Raw genomic sequence first — 27701 nt, forward strand, 5'->3', positions numbered from 1 at the left:
CTTTTGTTGTGAGATTAGAGTTCTTTGTATTTTTTGGATTCTTTTTGCATTTTAAATGCACATCTTGGTTTATGTAGCAATCATATCAAATAGGTGTAGATTTGAGGTTTGGCAGGCTACATCGTTTACCGTACTAATTGTTTTAGTCATAGTATATTTGTTGTTTTTTGAACGATTTAGAAACTTTCCAATGAACGTTGGATCTTTTATTTTAAGTAAGGATAGTTTTGACAATTTTACATTATTATTTTTTATTATTTAATTCGATTTTTACCATTTTCGCAATTTTAAAAACATTTACTATTTTCCAAATGAAACCTTTAATACTAATGGTTTCTATTCAAACCAAAAACTAACGATAATATGTTTTTAAACTCTTGAAAATTTAAGAGTTTCAATGAAATTTCTGTGAATTCAGAATATCTTTAAAACAAAGTACAAAACAATCCCTTAAAATTTAAAACTTTTGGGAGTTTATAGTATCTCTTTTGAAACAAAGTACAAAATTGCTATCGAATATGCCGGGACCAAGTCCAGGGCAGGTTTTGGGCGGCCCATCTGGTGGGGGCAGCCATCACTGCTGGATTGAGTATTGGTTGCAACGAACAATCACCACTGAATTCTTGATAAAGACCTTTGGTTGTTGAAATCCTACTTCGTAGGACTGGAAAAGAGATGATAGACATTATCCCCTACAAAACATGAATAATATACTAAGTTTTAAAAAAAATAAAATAAATAAATAATAAAAACAGCTGAAATACATGTTCTTAATCTAAAAGTTGTATTTTAACCCGTTTTTATCAAAAATATTTAAATAAAAATGAGTTTTTTAAAAAATATTTTTTCTCAAGTCAATCAAAACCGACCCTAAATCTACATGTCAGATTGGGAAGAATAAAAGGGTTATTATGTAAATCAATCCACCAGAGTATATGTCTACTGAAAATATTCATGATCAAAGAATTTATTCTTTGACTTACATTTCTTCCTATCATTCAAGATATTGTTGACAAAATTGTACTAACATTGAATTACCTACTACACTATAACGTACATGTATCAATCCTTGCCATTATCAATCAATCCTTCCAATTCATTTCTCTATGGAAGCTATCTTCTACTGCTCACAGCTTTGCCTTTGCTTAAATCCGACAGTTCCTCGATCAACTTCCTTTCGTCACTACTCAACTTTTTCGGGATTTCGACCTGCACACGAACTAACTGATCTCCCCTCATATTCCTTTTATTTAGAAGAGGAACTCCTTTCTTTGACATCACAAGTGTTGTATTTGGCTGTGTGCCGGCAGGGATTTTCAAATCAACCATGCCATCTACAGTTGGAACTTTGATGGTAGTGCCCAAGATGGCGTCGATGTAGGAAACTTTGCAAGTGTACAAGATATTGGTATCATCACGTTTTAGTACGGGATCAGGCATAACGTCAATAATGACAAAAAGATCCCCAGGAGACCCACCTCGTCTTCCTGCATTCCCTTCATTTCGAACTCTTAGACGACTACCAGCATCAACGCCTGCTGGCACTTTTAAACTTATCCTCTTTGTCCTCCGTACTCGTCCATCCCCAGAACATGTGTTGCAAGGAGTGGATATTTCCCCAGTTCCGCCACAAGAAGAGCAAGTCATTACCTGCTGGAAGACGCCTAAGGGGGTCCTTGCTGACGAGACGACCTGGCCTTGACCACCACATGTACTACATTTAGTCGGTTGGGTTCCAGGTTTAGCGCCAGACCCTTCACAAGTCCCGCAGCTCTCCAATCTGCTAATCTCAATTTCCTTTTCGACACCAAAAACAGCTTCCTTGAAGTCCAACACAAGATTGTAATACTCATCTTGTCCGTCTACAGCTCTACTTCTTGAACCTCGGCCTCCCATCCCCATACCACCCATGCCTCCCATGCCCTCGAATAGAGACTCAAAGAGATCGAAAGGATTACTGAAATCCTGAAGACGTGTAGCCAAACAGAAGTCAGCAAAGGGACAAATATATTTTTCATATTTCAATCAGAGAATTACTTACCCCCATGCCCATACCCGCGCCTTTAAGGCCAGCCTCTCCATATTTATCGTAGAGTGAGCGTTTCTCATCATCAGACAAGACCTGAAACAAGTAATTCCAGGAATATCAGTTACCATGGATCACACTCAAAAACTGTCGAATCTAAACACAAACATGAGCTACAAGCTCTTACTTCATAAGCATTACTAATTTCCTTGAATTTTTGTTCAGCCCCAGCATCTCTGATAGAACAGGAAACAATGAGTTACAAAATACATATTATTCAACTGAGTCTGTACTATTCCTGAATAAGAAAATAAAGAATTACTAAAACTAAGATCGGAATAACAAGGTCAAGGCGCTACCCTGTCATGTCTGTTACAATCTGTACTATTGCCTAGTTTTTTCATCCCTAAGAAGAAGTTATTTAACTTACTTGTTCACATCCGGATGGTAACTCCGAGCAAGTTTCCGATAAGCTGAAGAATGCAAAAGATCATATCAAGAGAGATGGGTAAAATATACAATGGATGAGATACATCTAGGAGTCGAACTTAAAAATTTTAAATAAGCAGCAAATCAAATGTACATTATCAAAAGCCTCGGCTTCAGATTCATGTCTTGAATTGGCATACTTGTATCCAATAACACAATTGCCTAACATTTGCTTCTATCGGGCTCAAGCACCAATATATCATCTTTCATAGTATAAAAATAAAAAATAAAAATAAAAATAAATAAATAAATAAAAGTGGGTTCTTTCTTTGGAAGTACCTTATCCTTTAACCCCTATGGACTAATAAAACTTTTTGTTTCTTGAATGCACACAAGGCTTCTTGATGTATATTCGTTGAGAAAATTCCAAAATCAGATTGTCATTCTCCCTAATATATGACGTGATAGAATTATGATGGGATGATCATTAAAACCACAGTAGTTATTAGTTGGGGTGTGAGGAAAGTTTGTTAGAATGGGATTGTGAGAGAACTCAACTTCTCAATTGTTTAGGCTCCATTCGGTAACTATTTTGTTTTTGGATTTTGTTTTTGAAAATTAAGCCTATGAACACTACTTCCACATTCAAATCTCTTCCTTTATACTTTTCACCAATAGTTTAAAAAAACCAAGCCAAATTTTGAGGACTAAAAAAGGTAGCTTTCAAAAAATTGTTTTTGTTTTTGAAATTTGGCTAAGAATTCAACCATTGTATTTAAGAAATATGCACATCATGGTAGGAAATGTGGATGAAATAGACTTAATTTTCAAAAACAAAAACAAAAAACCAAATGATTACCAAACGAGGCCTTAGTAATCCTTGGTAACTTTTTCCCCTTTCATTATCAATTCCAATAACACCTCTATCAATGTGCTTCTAAAACTCTCATCCCTATCAGAACACTGAAGGAATCATAGAATAAACGGTATTTCACTATGCATAAAAGATAATGGCCATCCACAAGCAGTGAAATGCATCCCATTAATAATGAAAGCATACAAAATGAGGCGTTTAAAAAAAAAAATTGATTACAAATAAACAAATACAACGGAACATTGATAAGCCCACGACATGTTGACAGAATAAATGCCACCTGATCCAATAAGGACTTGACTGAATCGACTGAGTATAGAACTGGTCACAGAAATGTCTTCAAACTCTATTTATCTGATTATTTATTATTTTATGAGTTAATTTACCTTATCTAAATTCTAAATGCAGGAGAGTATCACCAACACTCGTTGTAATGACTAGAAGAAAACTCAAATCCTAAAGAAAAAAACAGTTTATCACATTCACACTCCAAAACCCCCCTGGGAGGGGGTGGGTGTTCAAGATACGCAAAAAAGGCAACACGTCAAAACCAAAAAATTCAATAGACATCTAAGGAAAAGGTAAGTACCACTTTTAATTTCAGATTTACTGGCATTTTTGGACACCCCAAGGACAGAGTAATAATCCTGCAAAATTAATTAATGAGTGTTATTATTTAAATAATTGCAGAAGACAACTTCTCATCCTACCTCTCTTTTTTTTTTTTTTTTCCTTTTATTTTGTGGTGGGGGTTGGGGGGGTGGGGTGAGGGAGAGAGAAACAAAAATTGTACGCACATTATCTGCTCTAACAACAAACAACCCGCCTCTTCGTCGATGTAAAGTTTGTGAGGATCTTGTGTCAAATAAAACACTGAAGGAACCTCGAGAGAAGAAACTTGAGCTCAATGCAGCTATGTTGGTAATCCTGCTGGGGACACTAATGTCAAAAAATAAATAAAATAAATATCCTTGTGCATTTATTGCTCAAATTATCTGTGGTAGTCTATATAACAATTACATTGGCTACTTCAACAGGTTTTCACAAATGACTCAAGAGATAATAAGGGGAGTAACAGTGCCTCTAATCTCTGTACACTGCCTCACCTCAGTAGAACAACAACCAACACTTGTCCCCAATAAAAGGCAACTAAATCTTGACATACACGTACACTGCCTTCACATACTTTGATAGCTCAAAATTAATCTCAGCAAGATTGTTAAGCTCATGCACACTAAAGATGGCTTGGACAATTGTTTTAAAAAACTAATTTCCATTTCTATTTTCAAAGTACAATTTGAAAATTCTAGTTGAATGACTTGTACAAGATTATGGCACTGTGTACATTTCAATCACTACCCACACATCCATAATTTTTTAAGAAATAAAAACTAAAGGGGAATTATTTTTTTTTATTTTTTTTTTTTTTAAAAAAAAAAGCAGTTGAAGTTATATGTTAAAAAACACCAAAATCCAATACACTGTTCAAACATGTTTGCAAGAACTTATGTACCATAGAATAGATCCTAAATCTAAAAATAGGAATCCAATACATTAATTAAATAACAGTGTCTAAAAGTTGAGAGATCAGAAACCAACTAGACCAGTTAAGTAATTCCACTATATCAGAAACAATTTTTGTAGGAGCTAACCATAATAGTTATCACACTACAAATTTCCAAGTGATGTGCTAGCAACAAGAACTATGCACACTGGGAAATCTCAAGAGTTTTTATGGCTACATTCGAAAGTTGAAAAGTAAACGATGGAGAGAGAAAAAAAAACTTACCCATATTGCATTGGAGATATCTTATTTGTCGAAGGTCTTAGCATGTACTGAGGATGAATTCCCCATTGAGCAATTGACGTACTTCCGCAAGGTATAATAGCCATTGAAACCATGTTGACTGATGTAGGAGCTAATGAAAGTACTCTTGATTGGATTCTGCAATTTAACGACATAACCATGACATCTTCCACCAACCACAAGACATTTCACATTACCAAAGCATTTAACCCAATGCAAAAGACAGTTTTCTTTTCCAATGGACAAATAACCAAACGTCTTGTTACTTGTAACAAGCTCCAATAGGATTACAAGATTTAAGGAAAATCTTAAATAGTGCACAACTCTTGAAGCAGCTAACCATCGATACCATTCTAGGTCTCTAAAACCAAATCTTCAATGTAATCAGATTCAAAAGCACTAAAGAACATGAAAATGAACCCCATTAACAATCTCAGTCTCATATAACACACTGAATCAATACAAGTAGTTTAGGAGGGGAAAAAACTCCAAAACCGAACCCAATCACAAATAAGTGAATAGTAGTGACGGAACTTTATCTTTATACAAGCCAATACTTCAGACAAAACTTTTCTCATTCGCAGCATCACATTCTCTTCCTTTGAGCCATTCCTTTCTTTCTTCTCTCCACCAAAAAGCAATCTTAAACCAGAAATGCCAATGTAGGCCAATCCCCCCAATTCCAATGTACGAAAGGAATAATCATCCACACTCACTTCAAACACACAGCTTATTTCACACGAAACAAAATTCAGACGACAAAACCTAAAAACACAACGCAAATAATCGCCAAACTACTGTCGCGCTAACAATAAACAACACATCAAATCAACAAAGAAAAAAAAAAAAAAAAAAGATACAACACTTGTATCACAAAAAGGAAAAACAAAACAACGCATGGTGACAGAATTGAAGAAAACTTAGGGACTGAAAGAGAAAAGTAAAAGAAGGTAGTTCATGAAATCGGTGGAATAAGCAATTACTCTTGAAGTGTTAAAGAAGAAAGAAGCTAGGGCATGTGAATAAAAATTACCTGTTTGATGCAACACTTCTGCTTCGAATCTGAGACTGAAATGGTTAGAGAGAAAAGGAGAGAAGTGATGGAGAGCAGAAGAAGCAGAGAGCGGCCTCCACGGTTGCAGGCGAAGAGGAAGATGAGGTTAGCAACTTCTGGAGTAATAAGAGGAGAATTGTCGACATTTCTTTTTCCTTTTTCTTTTTTTTTTTTAATTTTTATTTTCCAGAGTTTTCCATCAAATTGGGTTAATCATCGGCTGTTTTAAGACCGTATGTTTTCGGACTAGGAGACAGATTTTGACCGTTGGATTCAAGTGTCTGTATTGAAACAACGGCGTGAGATCAACGCTTCAGAAAGCTTGGGTTCCGAATAATTTTTTGTTTTCCCTTCTGGAATAATTTTGACCGTTGGATTCAAGTGTCTGTATTAAAATTACGATTAAATGGATTGTTTAGGTTCATTTAACTATTTTGTTTTTTATTTTTGTTTTTTAAAATTAGGTTTACGGACGGTATTTGAAAAGATGGTTTAAAAATTAAAATTAAGGTTACGGACATTACTTTCACTTTTAAATTTCTTCCTTTATTATATATTAATCACAAATAGTTTAAAAAACCAAACCAAATTTTGATAACTAAAAAAAAGTAGGTTTCAAAAAGTTGTTTTTATTTTTGAAATTTGGCTAAGAATTCAATTATTATACTTTAAAAAAATGTAAATCATGATAAGAAATGTAGATGATATAGACTTAATTTTCAAAAATAAAAACAAAAAACAAAATCGTTACGAAACAGGCCATAGATTTTTTGTTTTTGGGTTTTGAAAATTAATGACATATTTCTCCCTCCGAACTTTTTTATTTTATCTTATTTTTATCAATGGTTTAAAAAATAAGTCAAATTAAGAAATTTAAAAAACTAACTTTTAAAAAACTAGTTTTTATTTTTTTAATTTGGCTAAAGATTCAATATTGTACTTGAAAAATGCAAACTATCCTAACAAATAGGAAGGAAATAGATTTAATTTCAAAAAATCAAAAAGGAAAAAAAAAAAAAAAAAAAAAAAGAAATGATACGTTAATATTTAGAACTCTTTGATTCTATTCTATTCTATTCTATGTTTGAAAACTATTCTCAAAAAATTCTCGAATGATGTGATTTAAATTCTGCAAACTTTGAAAACAAAATTTTCATATTTCATTGTATCGAAATTTGAATTTTCAAATTCTAAAATGTAGGTTTATATCAAATAAATATATAAGCATTAAAAAAAATCAATTAATTACTTTAGATTTAAAATATGTATCACGTACTGTATTGTCAATTATATAAAATCACAAACTAACTATTATACAAAAGGCCAATTATATAATATTATAAAATAATAATTATACAAAAAATTCAGATAGATCGTAAAAATTAATAATAGTTTATTGTCAACTAATTTTTAAGAAATAACCACAACTAATTTTATAATTTATAAATATTGTATAAATATATTTTAAATAATTATTTAAATTATAATAAAATTTCTGAATCCACCCACCAAATACCTATTTGAAAACATAAAACAGAACTCAATTTTTTTTAGAAAGCCTCATTTTTAGATTTCTGCCAAACATGTACTTAGAAATTGTTTTCAAACTTTTTTTCTTATGTTGTTGTTAAGTAAGAAATCTGAAAATATATTTATAATAACTTTTTCAAAAATTTGATATTTACATGCCAGTACTCAAATAAAATACATAAATTTAATTATTAATATTACTTTCTGTTTTATTAGTTATTATATAATTTTTCTAAAACAAGTAATTTCGTGATAAATAAATATTATACATAATTAGAAGCTTATTTCTGGTGTTTGTTTGACTTTTTAGTTACAACTACAAGAAACTGATGGGAGATTGTTTGGTGGCAAGAATCCCCGGGATTGGATCTCGGTGGGCATCCACCTCGATCATTTTGGGATGAGATCAAATCGAAAATCCAAAATGGGTCTTCAAACCGGGGACGAGGCGGGGATGGAAGGGTATCTCCACCCTAACCCCGGCCCGAATAATTTTTAATTTTTTTAATACATATATTTATCTATATATAACAGTAGTTTTAAAGCTACTGTTTTTATTTTTGTTTTTGTTTTTTTATTTAATTTCATAATATAATTAAACTTAACTTTTGATTAAATTTTAAAATAAAGAATATTAAAATGTTTTTTATTATTAATTTAAATAAATAAAAATGATAATAATATTAACTTGAATCTAAAAAGTGTACCGTTTCAATATAAATATAAAAATTTATTGATTTTAAATAAAAATGATAATTAAAAATAAAAAATAGATGGATAATTTTTCCCCGCGGGATCCAATCCCCAAACAGGGATTCCCGACCCCGACTTCAACTCCTTAAAACAGGGAATGGGGCGGGAATGAGGATGGGAAGTGCATCCCGACCCTACTTTGCCCCGTTGTCAACCCTGGATTGAAATTACAACGTTAAGAAAAATAACAAATCTGTTAAACATGTATGAAACAAAATTTTTAATTGATCATTTTTAGTCCCTAAACTTCATAAAAAGTAACTAGTAATATTTGAATTTGTATGGCTAAATTATAAAAATGTCCTTTAACTTTGTACTTGTTTCAAAAATATCCCTGAACATTCAAAAGTTTCAAAAATACCCTTAAACTTTCAAAAAAAGTTTTGAAATGTCATTGCTATTAGTTTTGGATGGAAACCGTTGAAGTTTTTTTTTTAAAAAAAAATACCCATGAACTTTCAAGGAAAATTTCACAAAATAACTCAAAACTTAAAAACTTTTCTACCAATAACTTCTTCCTAAAAACTTTTCTACCACTGATCTTTTGTCCATGCGAAACTTCAAAATTACCCCCAGTTTTTAAAAAGCCTTCAGATTGCACCACATTTCTTCTTCCTTCAACGATTTTTTCAGTCCCTCATTCAATGTGCATTCAATACACCACAAACATTTCATCAAAACATTTATTCCCAACTAATATTCTTCCAATAGCATTGAAGAGAGTGAAACGTCACTCTCAGTATTCAATTTCTGCCATCGAACTCCCCACGAAATTCTCTCATTGTTTTCTTGTAGTTTTCTCTCAGATTTTCAACCCAACATCTTCGTTGATCACTTTCATCGTCAGATTCAGTCCACATTTCTTCTTCCTTCAACAATTTCTCCAACCCTTTTTTCAATGTAGATTTCTTATCCCATATCGCTTTCATAATAAGTGTCGTTTAGCATTAAATTACAATACGATCATTTATACAGTACTATACAATCGTTTACTATGCGATCGTATATAAATTACTACATGATCGTTCATAGATTATAATACGATCGTATAGTAAATTATAAACAATCGTGTAGTAATTTATACACGATTGTTTAGTAAACTATAAACGATCGTGTAGTAATATATACACAATCGTTCATTACAATATAAGTGTCATTTAGCATTAAATTGCAATATGATCGTTTATACATTACTATGTGATTGTTTATACATTATTATGCGATCGTTTATACATTACTATGCAATCGTTTACTACACGATCGTATAGTAAATTATAAACGATCATGTAGTAATTTATACACGGTCGCATAGTAATGTATAAACGATTGCATAGTAATTTATACACGATCGCATAGTAATGTATAAACAATCGTTCACTTATCAATGATTTGTTTATCCCACTGTAGATCAATGACGCTAATTCGCATCTTTGTACGATTTGGTGGGGATTGGGATGAGTCCGGAAGAAAATATGTTGGTGGTCATATGAAATGTCTGAAAGTTAGAAATGATACACAGGTGTACACGATGTGATAAGAGAGGACATAACAAGAAAACGTGCAGACAAACATTGATAACACCTGGCACTAGCCCATCTAGACTAAACAATATGTAATTTTCGCTTCGTTTTTTCCTGTACAACACCAATTTATACTGTACAATATGTAATTTTAGCATAAATATATCTAAACGATCACTTATTATTTGCTTAGTAAAATGTACAACACCAATCATATTCTACAAATTTAGCACAAATCGATCGCATAACAAAAACTAAACGATCGCTTAGTTATTTATTTGCTTAGTTAAATGTACAACACCAATTATATTCTACAAATTTAGCACAAATTTATCTAAACGATCGCATAAACATATATCTAAAAGATCGCGTAACAGTTAGCCAAACGATCGCATAACAAAACCTAAACGATCGCATAACAGATATCCAAACGATTGCATGATAAATATCTAAACGATTGTATAACAAAAACTAGACGATCGCATAACAGTTAGCCAAACGATCGCATAACGGATATCTAAATGATCGCGTAACAGTTAGCTAAAAGATCACATAACAGATGTCTAAACGATCACGTAACAGTTAGCTAAGCGATCGCTTAGTATTCTCTATATGATCGCTTAGTAATCTCTATTTGATCGCTTAGTAATATCTAGACGCTCACTTAGTATTCTCTATCCGATCGGTTAGTATTATCTCAAGGATTAGGAAATTAACAAAATGGAGGAAGATCCTATCGTTGTAAAGTATTTATAGAGACACGCATTCACCAAAAGGTCTGAAGACTTTTTAAAAACTGAAGGTAATTTTGGAATTTCGCATGGGAAAAAGGTCAGTAGTAAAAAAGTTTTAGGAAGAGATCATTGATAGAAAAGTTTTTGGGTTTCAGGTCATTTTGTGAGATTTTCCAACTTTCAAAGGTTCCAAAAATACTCTTAACTTAAAAAGAAAAGTTAAAAAATACTTTCACCGCTAGTATGTGAACAAAAAAACGTTAAACCTTGTTGCAAAAATAACTTTAACTTTTTTTTAATATATATATGTGTGTGTGTGCGCGCGCACACTCCTACTGTTAATTTGGTGATCAATTTGTTTGATGTTTTCTTAAGTTTAAAAAAATTCATTTTTGTAAAAAAAAATTATACGGATATCCTTATTTTTTTTTTATATAGATACTTTCATTTTTCTCTTATTTTTTCAATTCTTAACTTACATCAATTTTCTTGGTAACCAAACTTTGGAGTTAAAATATAAAATTCCACCAAATCTCACAAAATTCCAAAATCAAAATCTCTCCTTAAAACATACTAAAACAATAAATAGTCAAATAAAGAAATATCATTGGCTATTAATACAAAACTCGACTAATAATGTACAACTTTTTTAAAACATTTAAATCCTAAAATTTCTAGGTGCTTCATTTATTTTATTTCTTCTTATTATAGTTCATATACCTTAACTGAAATTTGTTATTCTATTTATTATCAAACGGTTAATAAAAAGGGAAGCAAGAGAGTATTGAAGAAGGGAATGGAAGAAAAAAGATAGAAATATAGAAGTAAGGCGATATTAATGGTTTTTGTTCACATAATAGTAAGGATACTTTTTAAACTAAGTTTAAGGGTATTTTTTAAACTTTTGAAAGTTTAGGGATACTTTTGACACAAAACACTAATTGTTTCCATCTAAAATTAATAGTAGAGTATTATCGAATTCATATTGGAAATTTAAGGGCATTTTTTAAATTTTTGAAAGATCAAGGACATTTTTTAACAAAGTACAAAGTTTAGGGGTATTGTATAATTTTGCCAATTTTTATTTATAACAATATAGTCCATATACTTTTCATTTAGTAATAATTCAGTATTTGAAATTTAACATATAACAATTTAGTCTACATATTTCAAATTTGTAACAATTTGGTCTCTATCGTTAAAGTCTCGCCAAACTTAATTGCCAAAGTTGATTATGAAGTAACATAGTCTTCATAAGTTATAAACAAGTTCTACGCCTAATCAATTTACTAAACTACATGGGTAAGAAATCTTATTAAATGTTAATAGTATTTTTCACGTTGGAGTCTAAAGCATTACAAATTATAAAATACAAAGACTAAATTGATACTTATGAAAATACAATAACTAAATTGTTACAAATGTGAAAGTATAGATGCTAAATTGTAGCAAGTTTGAAAGTATAGATATTAAATTATAACAAGTTTGAAAGTATAAATACTAAATTGGTACAAATTTGAAAGTATAAAGACTAGATCGTTACAAACTAAAATTATTGCTTTCATAAAAGATTTAGGAACCAAAAGTGTTTTTTAACATTTAAGTTGGCGTTTGGGACATTGAGTTGGTTATTATAGTGTACGAGTTATAATAGTTAGTGTTTAGGGTGTAGGCCTATTCTAGTTTGGTTTTTAATTGTTTATATTTGGAGTGTAAATTATTTTTGTTTAGGTAGAAAATAGTAAATATTGTAGCAAAAAAAAAGGGAGAGAATGAGCAGAAAATAGTAAATACTGTATAATATTCATTATACTTAATTGTAGGTTATAAGTGAGTTGTACACGCTATTATTGGTGCCCAAATATGGAATGAGTTACACTGATCCACTCTACCAACTTCTAATTAATGCCTCCAATGACCCATAAAGTACGTAACTACTTAAATCAAACAAAAGTTTAAAATGTCAATATAAACGAAAATATCAAAATTTCAATTTTAAGAAAATATCGATGAAAACAATAAAATATATCCAACCTATAGATATGTGAATATAAATTAAGTTTAACCACATAATGTAAAAGTGATAAAAGAATATATAACCCTTTTGCTTTGAGTTTATTCGAGCTTTGAGGATAGGGTATCTTAATCACTTGGACTATTCTTAAACTAATCGATAGATAATCTTTTATAAAAACGAATTGAATCTCCAATCTGAAACAACACACTAACTACCACTAAATTATGTTATTTTTGGAAAAAAAAAAAAAAAACTAATGGTTAAAATAAAAATTTTGATTCAAAGTAGACTTGCTTGTCAAGTCCAGGGAGCTAAAAAACGACGAAGTGAGTAAAGAGAATGCATTTTAAACTGATTTTTTTGTCCACCCATTTCTGAGAGGGTGTTTGTTTCAAAGGTTGAGATTGGATGAATTAGGCAGGTTAAGTCCAACCTTTGTTTGGGACATAAATTTAGGAAGTCATCATTTTTTCATGGGATTGAATAATGTTTACTATTCAAATCCATGGGTTACCATTTTTTTTCTTTTTTTCTTTTTGGTTTTCTTCCTAATTTAATCTAGGATGTACGTCGGCTAACTTCCCTTTGGTGACCACCAGGCCAACTTCGGCCGCCTCCATCGCCGCCGGCCAACTTCGGCTACCACCCTCTGGCAATCTCCGCTGACCAACTCATACGAACAACGCTGGCATTCGGCTAACTTCAACACCACCTCTGACGACCGTCGTCGACCAATTCCCCGCCATTGGCCAACTCCGGCCGCCACTGGGACAAAATTCGATCACCAACCAACCTTGAAAAACATTAATAAAAATACTTTTAGTATATAACAAACTAGACAAATTTGTATATAAAAACACTTCTAACAAAGGATTCAATACATGTATGTTTTTTTAAAAATTTTATTTTAATGAATTTTTATCAAAAGTGTTTAATTAAAAATAAATTTTTGAAAGATATTTTTTTTCTAAGTCATTCCAAACACGCCAATAGATTGCAATTGCTTAGTTATATTTATTTAGATTATATGTGTAGAACTATATATATTTGAAGACTCTAATTTAATTTAATAATATTTTACTTTTTTTTATTGATTAATTAACTAATTCTAACACTTAGAATCATTTTCTAAACATTAGCAGCCAAATAAAAACTAAAACTTAAAATTTATGATTTTTTATTCCTCAAATGTAATTTGATAAGAAAAAAGTATAACTTTTCAATCATTGAATTTAATATTAAAATATTAGTTTATTTCAATTTTAAGTCAGTGTACTATGATAAAAAAAAATAATTATTTTCGAATTAGTTAAAGTGACAAATTTTATTCAAAATCTAGTAAGATTAAAATATTAAATTATTAAAAGAATAGATTAAATAAAATTATAATTTTAATCAAAATCTCTATTTCAATTTTTTTTTTTTAAAAAATACTTCTAAATTTTTAACTATATTGAAATAATTGAGATACAAATTTAAACTAATATAAAATCTAAAGGTTGATTAAATACAAGAAAATGTTTCATAAACTAAATATTTATAAATCTACATGCACACACTCCAACACAGTTTTCTTAAACCCGGACTACCTAAACCTCCCAACCTAATCCCCAAGCTTAAGGTTTAAGATTCTAGGCCTATTCCCCCAAAGACTATTACCATATGTTCTCAATTACAAAATGACAATAAAAAGTGGGAGGGAGCGAGCTCAAGACCATCAAACTTTTTTTTAGTAAGAATAGAAAAAGAGATTTGAACCACATATCTCTTGAGCCAACCATTCATATGTGATAGACAATATATTAAACTTGAGGTATTAACATCAAGTTACAAAGTCAACTAAAAATACAATTATATTCGTGTAAACATGTAAAAAAAATGGAAACAAATAGAGGAAAGAGATTTGCTAACCCTGTTTATAAATGAAAGATACCAACTGACAAAGTTATAGAGAAGAATTCTGTTCTATACATGAAGCCTCATTTACTGCCTTTAAAAAGGATTCAAATCAAGAAGGCCCTTTGAAATGGATGAAGTGTTCTTCACCGTGATCAAACAAACAGATCTGTCAGTTAGAATTTGTCAACCCCTTTTTGCTTAAGGTACTCTTTGGCCTCAACAATGTCCTACAAAAGGAATTCAAGGTGAGATGTCTGCACATCTTTCAGTCTTAATATTAATAGATATAGAAATTCAAACATTCCACACACATGGAGAGAGAGGACAATTTGTTTTTAAGTACGACAAGTGGAGTCCAGGGAAATTTAAACCTCCAGCCTCAAAGGAGACACTACATACCAAACACTACATACCAATTACCTTGAACTATACTCACATGGTAAGATAGGACAATTTGTTGTATGATATAGAAGTGCCAAGTGAGAGCATTTCAATCTTAGATAGTGTTTTGGGCGTTGAGTTAAATTTTGAAGTTTGGAGACTGGAGTTAATATGTTGGGAGTTAAGAAGTCCGCGTTTAGGGTGCAGAGTTATTTAGTTAAAGTTTTTTTATAAATGTGCAAAGTTCAATAGGTAACCTCTTGAAGTTGATGAAGTTGAGTTATTTAACACAAATTATGAAGTCAATGAACCAAACACTCTCTTAAAAATGCCTTGGATATGGAAACTCAAAGAATACTCGAAAGAAAAGGAGACAGAGAGAGAGGCTATTTGTCGTATGATACTAAAGTGCAAAAGTGAGAAAAAAAGGGACGCAGTACCTTCTGTAGCAACAGTCCTTCTCTAGGGCAAGTTGGAAATGTCATGAGACCGATTCCAACCATCAATAGACCATAGCATCCTAGGGAGACAATAAAATAGATGGGTAGCTGGAGTGACAAGAAACGCAAAGCAAGCACCATTGAGTGTGTAAAACGATGAAAATAAATATGAAGGATTTAAGAAAACAATGACTGGAATGCTAACTCACCAACCAAGCATGGCCATGTGGTAATATAGATGTCTGCAAGAGGCCAATCCACAGAGCTGATACGGCCACTAGTAATGTCAAAATCTTGACTATATGCTTCATTGGTTGATGGTGAGAAAAGTTGCCCAAATCTCAATCTCAAACAAGTAGAGAGCAATTACATATGTCAAAATGGATCGTTATTCTTGACTAACTAGATCAGAAACTGAGCAGCTAACTTCCTTTCATGGCTAAATATGGATTCTCCACAACTTAGTTTATTCCTTTAAAAGTCCACTTAGGGCAACACACACAATGTAGATCACCAATTATAGCAGGCTTTTACGTTATTGATGATAAAAGATTTAGAAGGCTAAATCATTATAACACACAATTCAAACATAAGACTAAAAAAGCCCAATATAAAATTAATATATATAGAACAATATTAAGATCATGAGTTTTTCTGAAGCTTGTAGGATTTTCTTTGAAAAACAAGTTGACACCAATGTTATGCCACAATATAAAACTTTTTTTTTTCTTTTGTGTTCAACAACATATAGGATTGGGGGATTCAAACCTCACATGCTTAAAACCAATTGCTAGCAGTGCAAAAAGCAACATAAACTTTAGATGCTTGAGAAGAAGAACCAAAAAAAAAAAAAAAAAAAAAGAAAAGAAAAGAGAGAGAGGCTCCTATGCTAAAGTCAGCAATTTCTCTTCATGTGAAACGCTGTGTTTAGACACAAGCCACTTGCTAACACTAAAATAAACGGCCACTAATCCTTTAAAATGTCATTGATATTTATTGTTCATGCTCACGCCCTCCTTCTCTCCGTTAATGGTTGATAGATAATAGATTACCACAAAAATGAAACAATATACAACATTCCATCGCACTAAGTGTTCTGAACTCAATGACCCACCTAAAGTCACAACCATCTAGTGCAGAAGACAATAACCATTAGTACATTTTTGTTCCATCTATGGAAAAAAAGAAGAAGTGAAAACTACTTTGCCGAACTATTAACCCCTAAAGTCTAGCAACTGGAATTAAAGAGGAAAATTATATTTCAAAACAATTTCGATTGCCATCAGAGGGGATTTCATAAAAATGTTATTTCACTGCTCAAAGTAGCATGTTCCATGAACTCAAAGCACTTGCGCAATGTCCCAACATCATTTGGCAATTCAGAGAACTACTGACCAAAAAAATGTAAACCCATTAAGAATGCTAAATGAAAACAACACTCGACATGCTTGACAGCACCAAGCCACCAATCACCTATGGATTATATCATTGTTATTTTCTTGTTGATCGACACATTTGAATCAAACTAGAAGATCAAGTGACAGAGGAAGAGACTAACGAGGGAAGAAAACTTACCAACCGTCGGCTGTAATAGGAAAGAACGGATCTAATGGAGATTGGCGGCCGGAAACCCAAAAACGACCGGAAAAAGATAAGAGAGCAGGCGGAGAATCGAGCGAGAGAAATGAAGAGCTGCGTAGAAGGAAAAAGAGAAACCCTAGCAGGAAAGAAAAACGTGAAAAAGGAGCCATTAAAAAGGGAATTTGGTACGGATGGGTCAACTTTGGAGGTACATTCAAAATTTGGTCTGTCTTTAAAAAACACTCGAATTTTAACTTTATGATGATATCGACCTGGTGTAAAATGTCCGCTTAGTCTTCAAAACTTTCAAGACATGTGCATATTCCATTTTCTCACTCGTTCATTTCGTTTCACATTCATTTCTCTCGTTCATTCATCTCGTTTTTGTAATTAATTTCCCGTCAGTTTGCATTTAATTAATAGCTATTGTATGATTTTCCAAATACTTCAAAAACCTCACAATTCTTTCAAATCAATTTAATAAAAAGTGTTGTGCATGCTAAGTCCCATTAAGATAACAATACATTTTGACCGAATCGGGTATCATTCGTTCTCATAAAATGTTCTCTCTTAAAAAAATCCACAACATTTAGCTGCAAAGTATCCCGAAAATACGAATTTATAACGTTCTAATTGCTGTTGAATCAACACATATAAGAAATTTCACACTCCAAGTAAGTATAAATATGCATTGCATTGTTTCTCTTTTACTTAAATCGTACGAGTCATGATAGGAACGATTTGTTTGAGAGTTGGTATTATGCTACTATAGATAGGCGAGAGGAAGAAACGAGAGAGAGGCTAGTCCAATATGAGGAAGAAAATACCTTGTACAATATATTAAAAGAGAAAAATGAACGAGAGTAAAAGAAACGAGAGGAAGAAGCGAGAGAAAGAAACGAGAGGAAGAAACAAAAGTTTTACAGAATCTAAAATTTTAAATTTACTCGTTTGTGTATTGAAGGATGGATGAGAAGCAATTGTGTTGTTCGATATGGAGGGTCATGGGATGAGAAGGAATAATGCTATAATGGAGGATGTTTGAAGGGCATCCTAATGCCAATGACATTAAAGTATAGTGAATTGAGAGATCGATTGTTTAACCTTATGCAAATTAATTCTCCAAAGTTCAACTTGATAATGAGGGTGAAATATAAGTTGGATTGTGAATGTCCTCCTGTATTTTTTTATGAAGGACCACGATGTTAAATTTCTACTTTTGGAGTTGGATCGTAACAGACCATCGATATTCATAAATGTTGAGAAAATCCATCAAGTGGCAGAACTTGATGACATAGAGGCAGAATGCGAACCAATGTGTGTGGGTGATATTAATAACGAACCAGATAATTTTCCATCGGTGGTGTCAATAGGAGACAACAACATGAATTCATGGGATTTGTATACTCATGGCCAAAAGTGGTGCCGTAATGAGAATGTTGTGAACGAGAATCTTGTGAAATGAGAATGTTGTGAATGAGAATGTTGTGATTGAGAACGTTGTGAATGAGAACAGTTTGAATGAGAATGTTGTGAATGAGAACCTTGTGAATGAGACTCCGGCCACTAAAAGGGGTGGTTCTGTCCTTATTCCGACCATGATTCTCCATAATGACTTTGGTCATTTTACTGGTAATGTGCATCGGAGGACTGAGGCAGTAAAAGAGAGTTGTCCTCCTGAAGTTCGACCGTCTGCGAGTATTGTGAGAAATGAAGACCTAATCATGCACCCGTAGCTTCCATCTGAATTGGATATTGAGGAAGGCCAAATTTTCTTTTGCAAGAACAATGTGAAAATGAGGTTGTCAATGTTGGCCATGAAGAATAATTTTGAGTTGCGTGTTAGGAAATCAAACAAAAAACTATATAATGTCTGATGTATCCACGAGATATGTAAGTGGGGAGTACGTGCAATTAGAATGGATGGTTGTGACATTTTCAAGATCAACAAATATACAGTTGCCCACACATGCTCGATTCAAGTCTTTAATCATGACCATAAGCAAGCTTTCTCTCGTTCTCTCTCCTTAACATTATATAGAAATGGAATCACGTGCAAGAAATGAAAAATGTAAACCATAGTTTGTACTAGTGTTACTTTAACCTTTGGAGGTGTAGAAAGGAGCAAATGAGATAGTTCACTAGTGGAAGAAGACAGTATGAAATTTCTTGGCGTCCGACAGTACAGAAATCAAATCACATGCAAGTTGCGGCGTTAGATTTCAACTGTACTAAGAGAGATAAAAATATCATACTAAGGGAGAGGAAAGAAGATGAAGTGAGAGGAATTAGGAAGTCTAAAATTTTAAATTTAAAACGTTCGATTTCATTTTATAAAGAACTTGATGAATGAAAGAGAGGAATGAGTGTGAAACGAGAAGAACGAGTGAGAAAATGAGATGCACACGCATCTTCAAACGTTTTGAGGACTAAACGGACATTTCACACGCGGCTGACATCATCAGAAGGCCAAAATTCGAGTGTTTTCGAAAGATGGGCCAAAACTCGAGGGGGCCTCAAAATTTGATCCATCCGTATGAAATTTTCCATTAAAAAGTTATTGATGTGATTTTTATTATTATTTAAAATAAGGGTAATTATTTTAAACGTAAACTGTAAAACAGTTAAAAATATTCTCAAGTATAGCAAAATGTTGCCATCTATCAATTGATAGACGACCACGATAGACTTTAGTGATAGAAGTCTATTGTACATTGACATTTTTACTATATTTGTAAATAAATGAGTTCATTTTTTTTTATTTAGAAACCGTCCTTAAAATAATAATAACATTTTAAGTTATGAAATTAATTTTAAAAAATTGTCTCTTTTGTCTAACATTAATTTTTACAATTACTTTTAATTTAAAATGAATTACAATTATTTAAAATAATAAAAAATATTTTAGAGAATTTTAAACATGTTCTTTAAAATCGAGAACCATAATGTACTCTTTGAAAATTCAAAGACTAAATACATATATTTTTTAAAAATTAGCTAATTAAAATGTTATATTTAAAAATTCAATCACCAAACACACAAATTCTTTGAAACTTTGGGAAAAAAAGCAATTTTCTTACTCTTGAAAATTGAAAAGCTTCAAGTAGAATTACAATAATACCCTCGTACCTTTCCATTTTCTTTTCTTCTTCTTTTTCTTCTATCATCATTTTTTCTTTTTTGCAACATGTGAAAATGGTATTCTTTGACTTCCTATAAAGATGGTATCTTGCATTACAAAGAGATTAAATAATATCCTTTTAATTTAAGGGGTTATTTGAGCACATGTCGTTATAATAGTGTCATAGTGTGTGATTATTATAGTTTGTATTTGTAGTTCAAACTATTTCAGTTTGAATTCAAATATGGAATACAAACGATTTTAATTTAGGTTTCAAAAGTTTATATTTGAGGTGTAAATTATTTTAGTCTAGGGACATGTCTAGTCTAGATTGATTAGAGAAAAAAGTACTTTTCAAAAAAATTATTTTTATTTAAACTATTTTGATTAAAAAAAAAAAAGAAAAACTATTTCAAATAGTAAAATTATTGAAAATATAGCAAAATTTTAGAACTATCAATGATAGACATTGATAGATTGATAGTTCTAAAATTTTGCTATATTTTGTAAATATTTTGATTCATTTTTCTATATTTAAAAACCATCCTTAAAAAAACTGTTTAAAAATATATTTTGGAAGTGTTTTTAACAACTATTTGAACGGTTGTCAAATATTTCATTTTTTTTAAAAAATGATTTATCTTCAAAATTAAACACTTGAAAAGTTAAATTAAATACACATAAGTTAGTGTTAGGAATGCAAATAATTTTAATATGAGTTTGGATTGCTAATTTATTTAACATGAAGATCTTAAGTATAAGTTTGGGGTTGTTTTGCCAACAAGAGCGTAGTTCAATTGACATAATGTTCATATTATCAACCTCGTGGTTTGAGGTTTGATTTCCCATTCTACACTTTAATTACACTACCTCTTAAAAAAAGTTTAGGGTTGTTTTTTACTTTTATTATTATTATTATACAATTAACTGATGATACCTTAAATTTCCTATTTGGTAAATGGAAATAAAATGATTTGTTCTACTAATTTATAAGAAAAGAAAGTTCGAGTTGCAGGGAAAATAGGGGACTGGCATGTGCTAATTTGAACTTCATTCCAGCTTTCCTATTTCATTATCTTTTCTTCTAAGGCTTGTCTTGAACTTTGCCATAATTAGTGACCCGTTTGATGAGCTAAGCCCTATTTAAGTGAGGATTAGGTTTTATTTGGTTGTGATTTAAAACAAACTTTTTGTCTTAATTACCTTGATGTGATATTTAACAATTATGATCGTTGAATTTGTCGCTTATTAAGGAGAGATAAGTCATTATACATACTAGAATTATTTTACCTTGAAATCTGTTGAGCTGTTTGAAGACCTGTAATAAAATGAGTTTGTAATGTAATGTAATCTAAAGTTCATGTTTGGATTGAGTGTTTTGGACCCGGTTTGTAATACCAAACTCATTTTGTTTCCACAATTTTCAACTCAATCCTCTTTCCCTCTGTTTTCACGCTTTTCGATTGCATTTCTGTTTCGTCTTTGATTTCTCACTCATTCTAATACCCCTCATATTTTCAATAATTCTGTTTACATTCCAACCTTCCAAATAGTCCATTTCATTTGAATTAATTATCTTTATGCTTAGCTATTGATTGCACGTATAAAGTATTTGCTTAAATTTCCATAAAAACAAGCCCCTACCTAAAACTTTCACCTTTTTAAATACTCTATACTTTGTCATCCTATATGCGATTTTGCTGTTTTTAAATACACCATAATTGTACATGAATAAGTGTATGCATGAATTAGTATAATGCTAAATGTTGATTTCATTAGTTCATCTAAAAATTTACACTTCATACGTTTTTTGAATTTTACGGTACACTTTGATATTTAAATTAATTGATCTTGTCTTGTATTAAAATTTATTCAATTTGATATTAAAATTTATTGATCTTATCCGATTTTAAGATTTAAATTAACTAATCTTATTTTTTGTACTAAAAGCAAAAAGTTAATCTCATCTTATTTTAAAATTTAGATTCCATTTGAGAATTTAAACTAGCTGATTTAGTACTCTTAAACAAACAAACAACTAGCTGATTTAGTTGTTGGGAGATTTGAAATACCATTTATGATTTAGGTGTTGAGTCCGCTTAGAGTTTAATTTAATATTAAAATATTTGTTTTGTCATTCTTAAAAAGGTTTCTTTTAATCCTTACTAGTTTGAGTGCAATGCATGTGTTACGTAAAGTTTAAAAAATAGAACTTTGTTGATGTCAAATTTTGGTCAAGAGAAAGCGCACTTGCCCTCCATATGACAATAATGATAAATTTGTAATTCAGGGAAGAGAGAACCTGCAAAACAAAGAAAAAAAAGACTCCAATGCTTAAGTCAGTAAGAGAATTATAGAATGAAGAAGAAGTTAGAAGATTAAAATAGCTCATAAGAGACATAAAAGGTGTATTCATAAGGAAACTTGACCTAGGTTGTTCTCTAGGATTTCGAATCGCCTTAGGATAATTTGATGACCTATAGGGCTAAAAGGAGGGCTTAGTTTTACGTTCAACTCAGGTTAGCCTCGGTCGAGCATCTTGTTTGGGCCATATATTAGGCCCAAAGCGTTCCCTCGAGTCGGGGCATGCATAGGCATTTGGGAAGGCTCGGCCTCGGCCAAGCAGGCTGGCTTGGGCCAGACCCAAGTCAACCCTCTTTTCCTTGGCCCATTTTGGTCCTCAGTTTCCCCTTTTGGCTCGTATCATGCTTCTTCTTGAGACATTTGTTGTTCCTAAATGTCAATTATACTCTTTGGTCCAAAATTACCCAAACAATTAGCCCTCACTCTCATGTTAGGTCTCGAGATTTGACTATTTGTTATGAATTAAACATTGTAGGCCTATGTTCGACTCGAGAACCGATGTCGTTAATTCAACTCCAAACCGAAACAAAAGAAAATTTGTATATATACCGAACTACTCCTATCACTATAAAGACATAGTAACAGTTGTAAGTCCAAGTCGATCCGCATGGAAGCACAATTTGTTTCGTTAAATTAATTTTCTAACTAGAGTGGTAAATGAGGGGTTTTGTGTGGAAGAGATATATGCATGAAATTAAAAATAAAAAGGTAAATGTAATCTAGAATAGAAGTCTATCTAATTTCTAGAGCAAGAGAGAGTTTCCTATGCAATTTCTTTCAATAGGCATCAATTAATTATACTGAATCTGTTAACCCCTCAACCTATTAGAAATCTAATAACCCATTAGCCAAATTTGATATTAAACCAAATTAGCCCTAATTCAATTTACAACTCTTCCTTCTTAGCGACATACAAGTTAAAATTGAATTGCATTACGAAAGGGTTCAATTGTTGAGACATACTACAAGTCGAAAAGCCATATCTTATAGCATGATTTATTTGAAAAATATTATATCAGAGCATACATGAGTCTGGTCAGAAAAGTCTAGACTTCACACATACGATCCTAATATGCGCAACTAAATCAATCAATATATGCATATGCTATGGCGATTTTGCAAACAAGAACTTTGATAAATTAATTTGTCAGATTAGTTTATAAAAATTTCATTAAGATTCAATCAAATCATCCCAAAGAGTATACAACAATTCAATTAAATAAATTAGAAAGCCTTTAAGAAATTAAACATTGGGGTTCTTGCTCAAAAGAAATTAGATAGGAGTTACCTCTTAATTCATAGACAAATTCGAGATATACATCTAATCCGTCGATTACAACTCAAAATAAAAAGGAAAACTAACCTAAAGATACTAAATTATAAAGGGAAATGAAGAAGAATAAAGGTTTACTTTGGCCTCCAAAATTCAGCATTTCTTTGACCTAAAACCGAAGGGAGGTATTTATAGAAATCTTCGCAACATTGCAACACTCGATAGAAAAGGGCCATGAGTGTCAGGGAAAACGTTGCAACGCTGAGTATTCTATCAAAAACTCGATACTCGATGCATGATGCTCCTTTACTCGATGTTGATGCTCGATTACTCGATAACATTTTACTCGATTATACTCGACGACCTTTTACTCGATGATAATCGATGTAGATGTGTTCAAAAACCCGGTAACCCGACCAACCTGAACTACCTAACCCATACCGCAAGGGTTGGGTTGGGTTGGGTTAAAAATATTAAAAAATATTAAATTCGGGTTGGATCTCGTGTTACCCCATTTCATGACCAGGTTAACCCGACCCGACCTGAATATATATATAAATAAAAGTTAAAAAAATAGTCAAATTAAAAAAAAACAGAACCGGTGACCCAACCCGGCCAACCCAAAAATTTTGGGTTGGGTTGGGTTGGGTTGACCCTCCAAAAAAGAATTAATAGGGTTCATTATTAGCCAACCCGAATTTTTGGGTTGGTCCACAAAAATCTTCCAACCTGGCCCAACCCGAACTATGTACACCCCTAACTCGATGGCTAGTTATACTCGAGGGCAATTTACTTGATTACTCGATAGTTGATTATAACTGATTATACTCGATGCCATTAATAAAAATATAGAATACTCGATGGAACTCGATGGCAATTTGGTAATTTCAACTCCTTTGAAACCCAGATGCTCAAATCAACTCCAAATTGCTTCAAATTAACCCCGATCGGCTCCAAATCGCCCATTCTACCTCTTGGTTGCTCGATACCTACAAAATAGAAAAATAAATACAAAAAATTCAATAACGAGCCCGAATTAAGCTAGGAATAATAACTCTTTTTGAAAGCTATCAACCTGACTTGAGAGTATAATCTCTTCTATCTTATGTTGCACCGATGACCCTGTAAAGTTAAGCTTCTGATCAATGTCCGTGTGAGGTACTCATAGATTGACCAATCAATCTTGTAAGATTCATATTGGGTACTTCTTTAGATCTTGTTAGAAAGATGAAAATCGATTTCTTTAAGATTTGTGGATTGTCTCGAGAAAGATGAATATTGATTCCTGAGAGGTGAAAAGGAAATCTTGTTAGAAAGATGAAAATCAATTTCTTTAAGATTTATGCACCATCAGAAAGATGAAAATTGATTTCTGAGAGGTGAGATGACAATCTTGTCAGAAAGATGAAAACCGATTTCCTTAAGATTTGTGCACCGTCTAGAGAAAAATGAAAATCGATTCCTAAGAGGTGGGAAGACAATGTTGCCAGAAAGATGAAAATCAATTTTTTTAAGATTTGTGCACCATCTCGAGAAAGATGAAAATCAATTTCCTTAAGATTTATGCATCGTCTTGAGAAAGATGGAAATAGATTCCTGAGAGGTGGGGTGACAATCTTGTAAAAAAGATGAAAATTGATTTCCTTAAAATTTATGCACCATCTCGAGAAAGATGAAAAAAGGTTTCTGAGAGGTGAATTGAATTCTCATGTAGCTTTTTATGCCTTTTATGGGTGCATATAACGGTCAAACAATAATGGGATCCGTTGAGCACATACTAGATGAAGGAGAAATTTCCTTGTGGTCGGCCTTGACCATCTTGTGGTCAGCCTCAGCCTTGTCCATCTTAGATCTAGCGTTTATTGTTGCTTCCTGTTATTATTTTTTGGGTAACACTGGCCTCAATAGCCCCCAGTTTTTTGTCAAGCTTAAGGTTATCTTAAAGAACTCAATTCATTTGTCATTCCTTGTTAAGGATGAGCTTTCAGATTGCAACCAAAACATTTGAATGCATGATGTGTAACTCCTAAAAGAGGATGAATCAATCTTTGCCTCGACCCCAATCATATAAACCCTAGAACTTGACTCCCTAAATAGCATGCTTAAAATTCATGAATGTTATGGTTGTTGTTATTGTTGTTGTAAAGTGTTTTAAAGTATGCCTAGTAAGTTAGTTTTATTTAGTTAAATAGGAGTAGTGAAAAAAAGAATTTTCCTAAGTGTTTAAGCTTCCAAAAAGAAGGAATCAAGTAGTTATTAAAAAAATGTTCTAAATGTTGGAAAAGGATGCTCTCGGGTCTAAAAGAGTATTTTTAACACTTAGCCAAAATTTTGAGTAGCTTTGTGATTGGAGAAGCTAGGTGTGGAGATTTGGTGTTGGCAAGCTTAGGCGATGAGCTTGGTGGGCGAGATTGATGTGAGGCTTCCCAAGGTGTAGCATGTGAGAGAAGGCCTAGGCGTGAAGGAAATGTTAGGCCAGGGAATTGGCATGAAGTAGGCGATGGCATGAAGTGGTAGGCGATGGCTTGGCGGTTAGTTCGGCGATGGAAGTGAGTTATGACTGTGAGACTTGGGCTGTGAAGTAAACCATCTTACATGTTGGTATATCGAGGAAAGAAGTTTATTAACTCTTATTAGTGGGCCAAGTGGCACAATTAGGAGCCTAAGACAAGGTTTAGTGGCATGAGGTGGAAATTAATTAGGCAAAGTAGCCATGCAAGGGCAAGTATAAATATAGGTTGGAAAAATGGAAATGGTTTTACCATTTTACATGTGCCAAAGAAGAGATTGTGCAACCAAAAGAAAGCTCAACCAATGAGAAAGAAAACCTAGGGCTGTCGAGAGGAAATTCCCACGGATTGATGGTTAAATCTCGAAGGAATTGAAGGGTGTTATAATATTTGGTTCATCTAGAGCAAGTTGTGAAGATTGATGACTTCTGAACTCATCACGAGGAATTAGAGGCTCAATTATTGAGGCAGCTGAACGGGTTGAAGAAGCTAGTAGGTGGACTAGGAAAGAGGGGGCAAGCGGTCACCCTAGGCGAGTGCCTATCGCACGCCCATGCCATTTGGCGAGCAATAGACCCATCATCTGTTAGAAGAGCAACCCATTGCCCAATGTCCGTGTGTGCCTTTGACGCCCAATTGTGGGTGTAGCTGCCGAGCACGCTTTCGACTTAAGCGCCTGTATACATGTTTTGCTGCCCATGAAGGGGCCATCTAGCAGCCTGTGTACACGTCTAAAGGACAATGTGTGTGACACAGCACTCGCCCATAGTGTTAGCATGCGCCATCTAGCCCGTTGGTGTTCCTATGATGCCGTGAGCCTAATTTTGACATAGTTTTGGATTCTTGGTGTGGGCAAGCTATTGTTAAGACCCGTAGACAATATTATGGACATAATCCACCAAGACACATTAGTGAGGGCCTTTAGGAAGAATATAGGGTCACTTGAATAAGAAAAGGAAAAAGTGACTTGTAAGGCTAAGTTAGTTAAGTCATTTAAGCTCAAGGTGAGCAAACATTGTTAACCTAAGGTTTCCTATTTATTATGACAAGCCAAATAGAGATTGGAAAGGCCTATAGACCTTTGAGAAGCCAACTTAAGACAATGAATGGCAATGTTTTACAAAAAGAGTTTCTTAAAATATTTTCTATGCATACTTATGAAGGATTTACTCTAAGCACTCAAACCATAGTTATGAGTGAATGAATGCCTTATTTAAGTCATATGTTGGATTTTACTATGATGATTCAAATACACTAATGTTGGTACAAGCATTCCTAATATTCATGAGTTTCTTTAATGTTATCTATTTAATGCTATGTTTTATGAGGAATGTTGAACTATTTTAAAAGCAAGATATTTTTTTTAATGTAAAGTACGATTTCAGTAC

General features: G+C 32.5%; 2 protein-coding genes across 7 annotated transcripts; both read right to left on the minus strand.

Annotated features, from left to right (window-relative positions):
* Window positions 1-364: 364 nt before the first annotated feature.
* On the minus strand, window positions 365-6408 carry LOC120090327 (chaperone protein dnaJ A6, chloroplastic-like). Of its 6 annotated transcripts, none has more exons than XR_005485515.2 (9): window positions 6170-6391; window positions 5119-5274; window positions 4127-4268; window positions 3919-3976; window positions 2457-2499; window positions 2214-2262; window positions 2042-2122; window positions 1058-1965; window positions 365-692 (listed from the first exon to the last, which is right to left on the minus strand). XR_005485515.2 is itself a non-coding variant. In XM_039047908.2 (8 exons), the coding sequence occupies exons 2-8, from the start codon at window positions 5229-5231 to the stop codon at window positions 1114-1116; spliced, it is 1326 nt and encodes a 441-aa protein (XP_038903836.1). In that variant the 5' UTR covers window positions 5232-5274; window positions 6170-6408; the 3' UTR covers window positions 889-1113. The 6 variants fall into 6 exon arrangements, 3 of the variants coding, with proteins under 3 accessions (XP_038903836.1, XP_038903834.1, XP_038903835.1); XR_016524416.1 differs by having other exon boundaries at window positions 4127-4256; window positions 6170-6385; XR_016524415.1 differs by having other exon boundaries at window positions 4127-4259; window positions 6170-6385.
* Window positions 6409-14512: 8104 nt separating this feature from the next.
* On the minus strand, window positions 14513-17186 carry LOC120090329 (dolichol-phosphate mannose synthase subunit 3-like). The gene is made up of 4 exons (XM_039047909.2): window positions 17040-17186; window positions 15674-15810; window positions 15465-15572; window positions 14513-14870 (listed from the first exon to the last, which is right to left on the minus strand). Exons 2-4 carry the CDS (start codon window positions 15773-15775, stop codon window positions 14817-14819), a joined length of 264 nt encoding a protein of 87 aa, XP_038903837.1. The 5' UTR covers window positions 15776-15810; window positions 17040-17186; the 3' UTR covers window positions 14513-14816.
* Between the last annotated feature and the right edge of the window lie 10515 nt (window positions 17187-27701).

This window comes from Benincasa hispida, chromosome 11 (assembly GCF_027475165.1).
Source record: "Benincasa hispida cultivar pf3 chromosome 11, pf3_genome.v1.1, whole genome shotgun sequence".
Classification (NCBI taxonomy): domain Eukaryota; kingdom Viridiplantae; phylum Streptophyta; class Magnoliopsida; order Cucurbitales; family Cucurbitaceae; genus Benincasa; species Benincasa hispida.

Coding starts and splice junctions, on each gene's coding strand:
- LOC120090327 (XM_039047906.2), bottom strand. CDS start 5,231: ATGGTTTCAATGGCTATTATACCTTGCGGAAGTACGTCAATTGCTCAA. Junction 4,269..5,118: donor ATATCTCCAATGCAATATGG/GTAAGTTTTTTT, acceptor TTTTGACATTAG/TGTCCCCAGCAGGATTACCA. Junction 1,966..2,041: donor GCGCGGGTATGGGCATGGGG/GTAAGTAATTCT, acceptor ACACGTCTTCAG/GATTTCAGTAATCCTTTCGA.
- LOC120090329 (XM_039047909.2), bottom strand. CDS start 15,775: ATGAAGCATATAGTCAAGATTTTGACATTACTAGTGGCCGTATCAGCT. Junction 15,573..15,673: donor CACATGGCCATGCTTGGTTG/GTGAGTTAGCAT, acceptor TTGTCACTCCAG/CTACCCATCTATTTTATTGT. Junction 14,871..15,464: donor AAGGACTGTTGCTACAGAAG/GTACTGCGTCCC, acceptor TTCCTTTTGTAG/GACATTGTTGAGGCCAAAGA.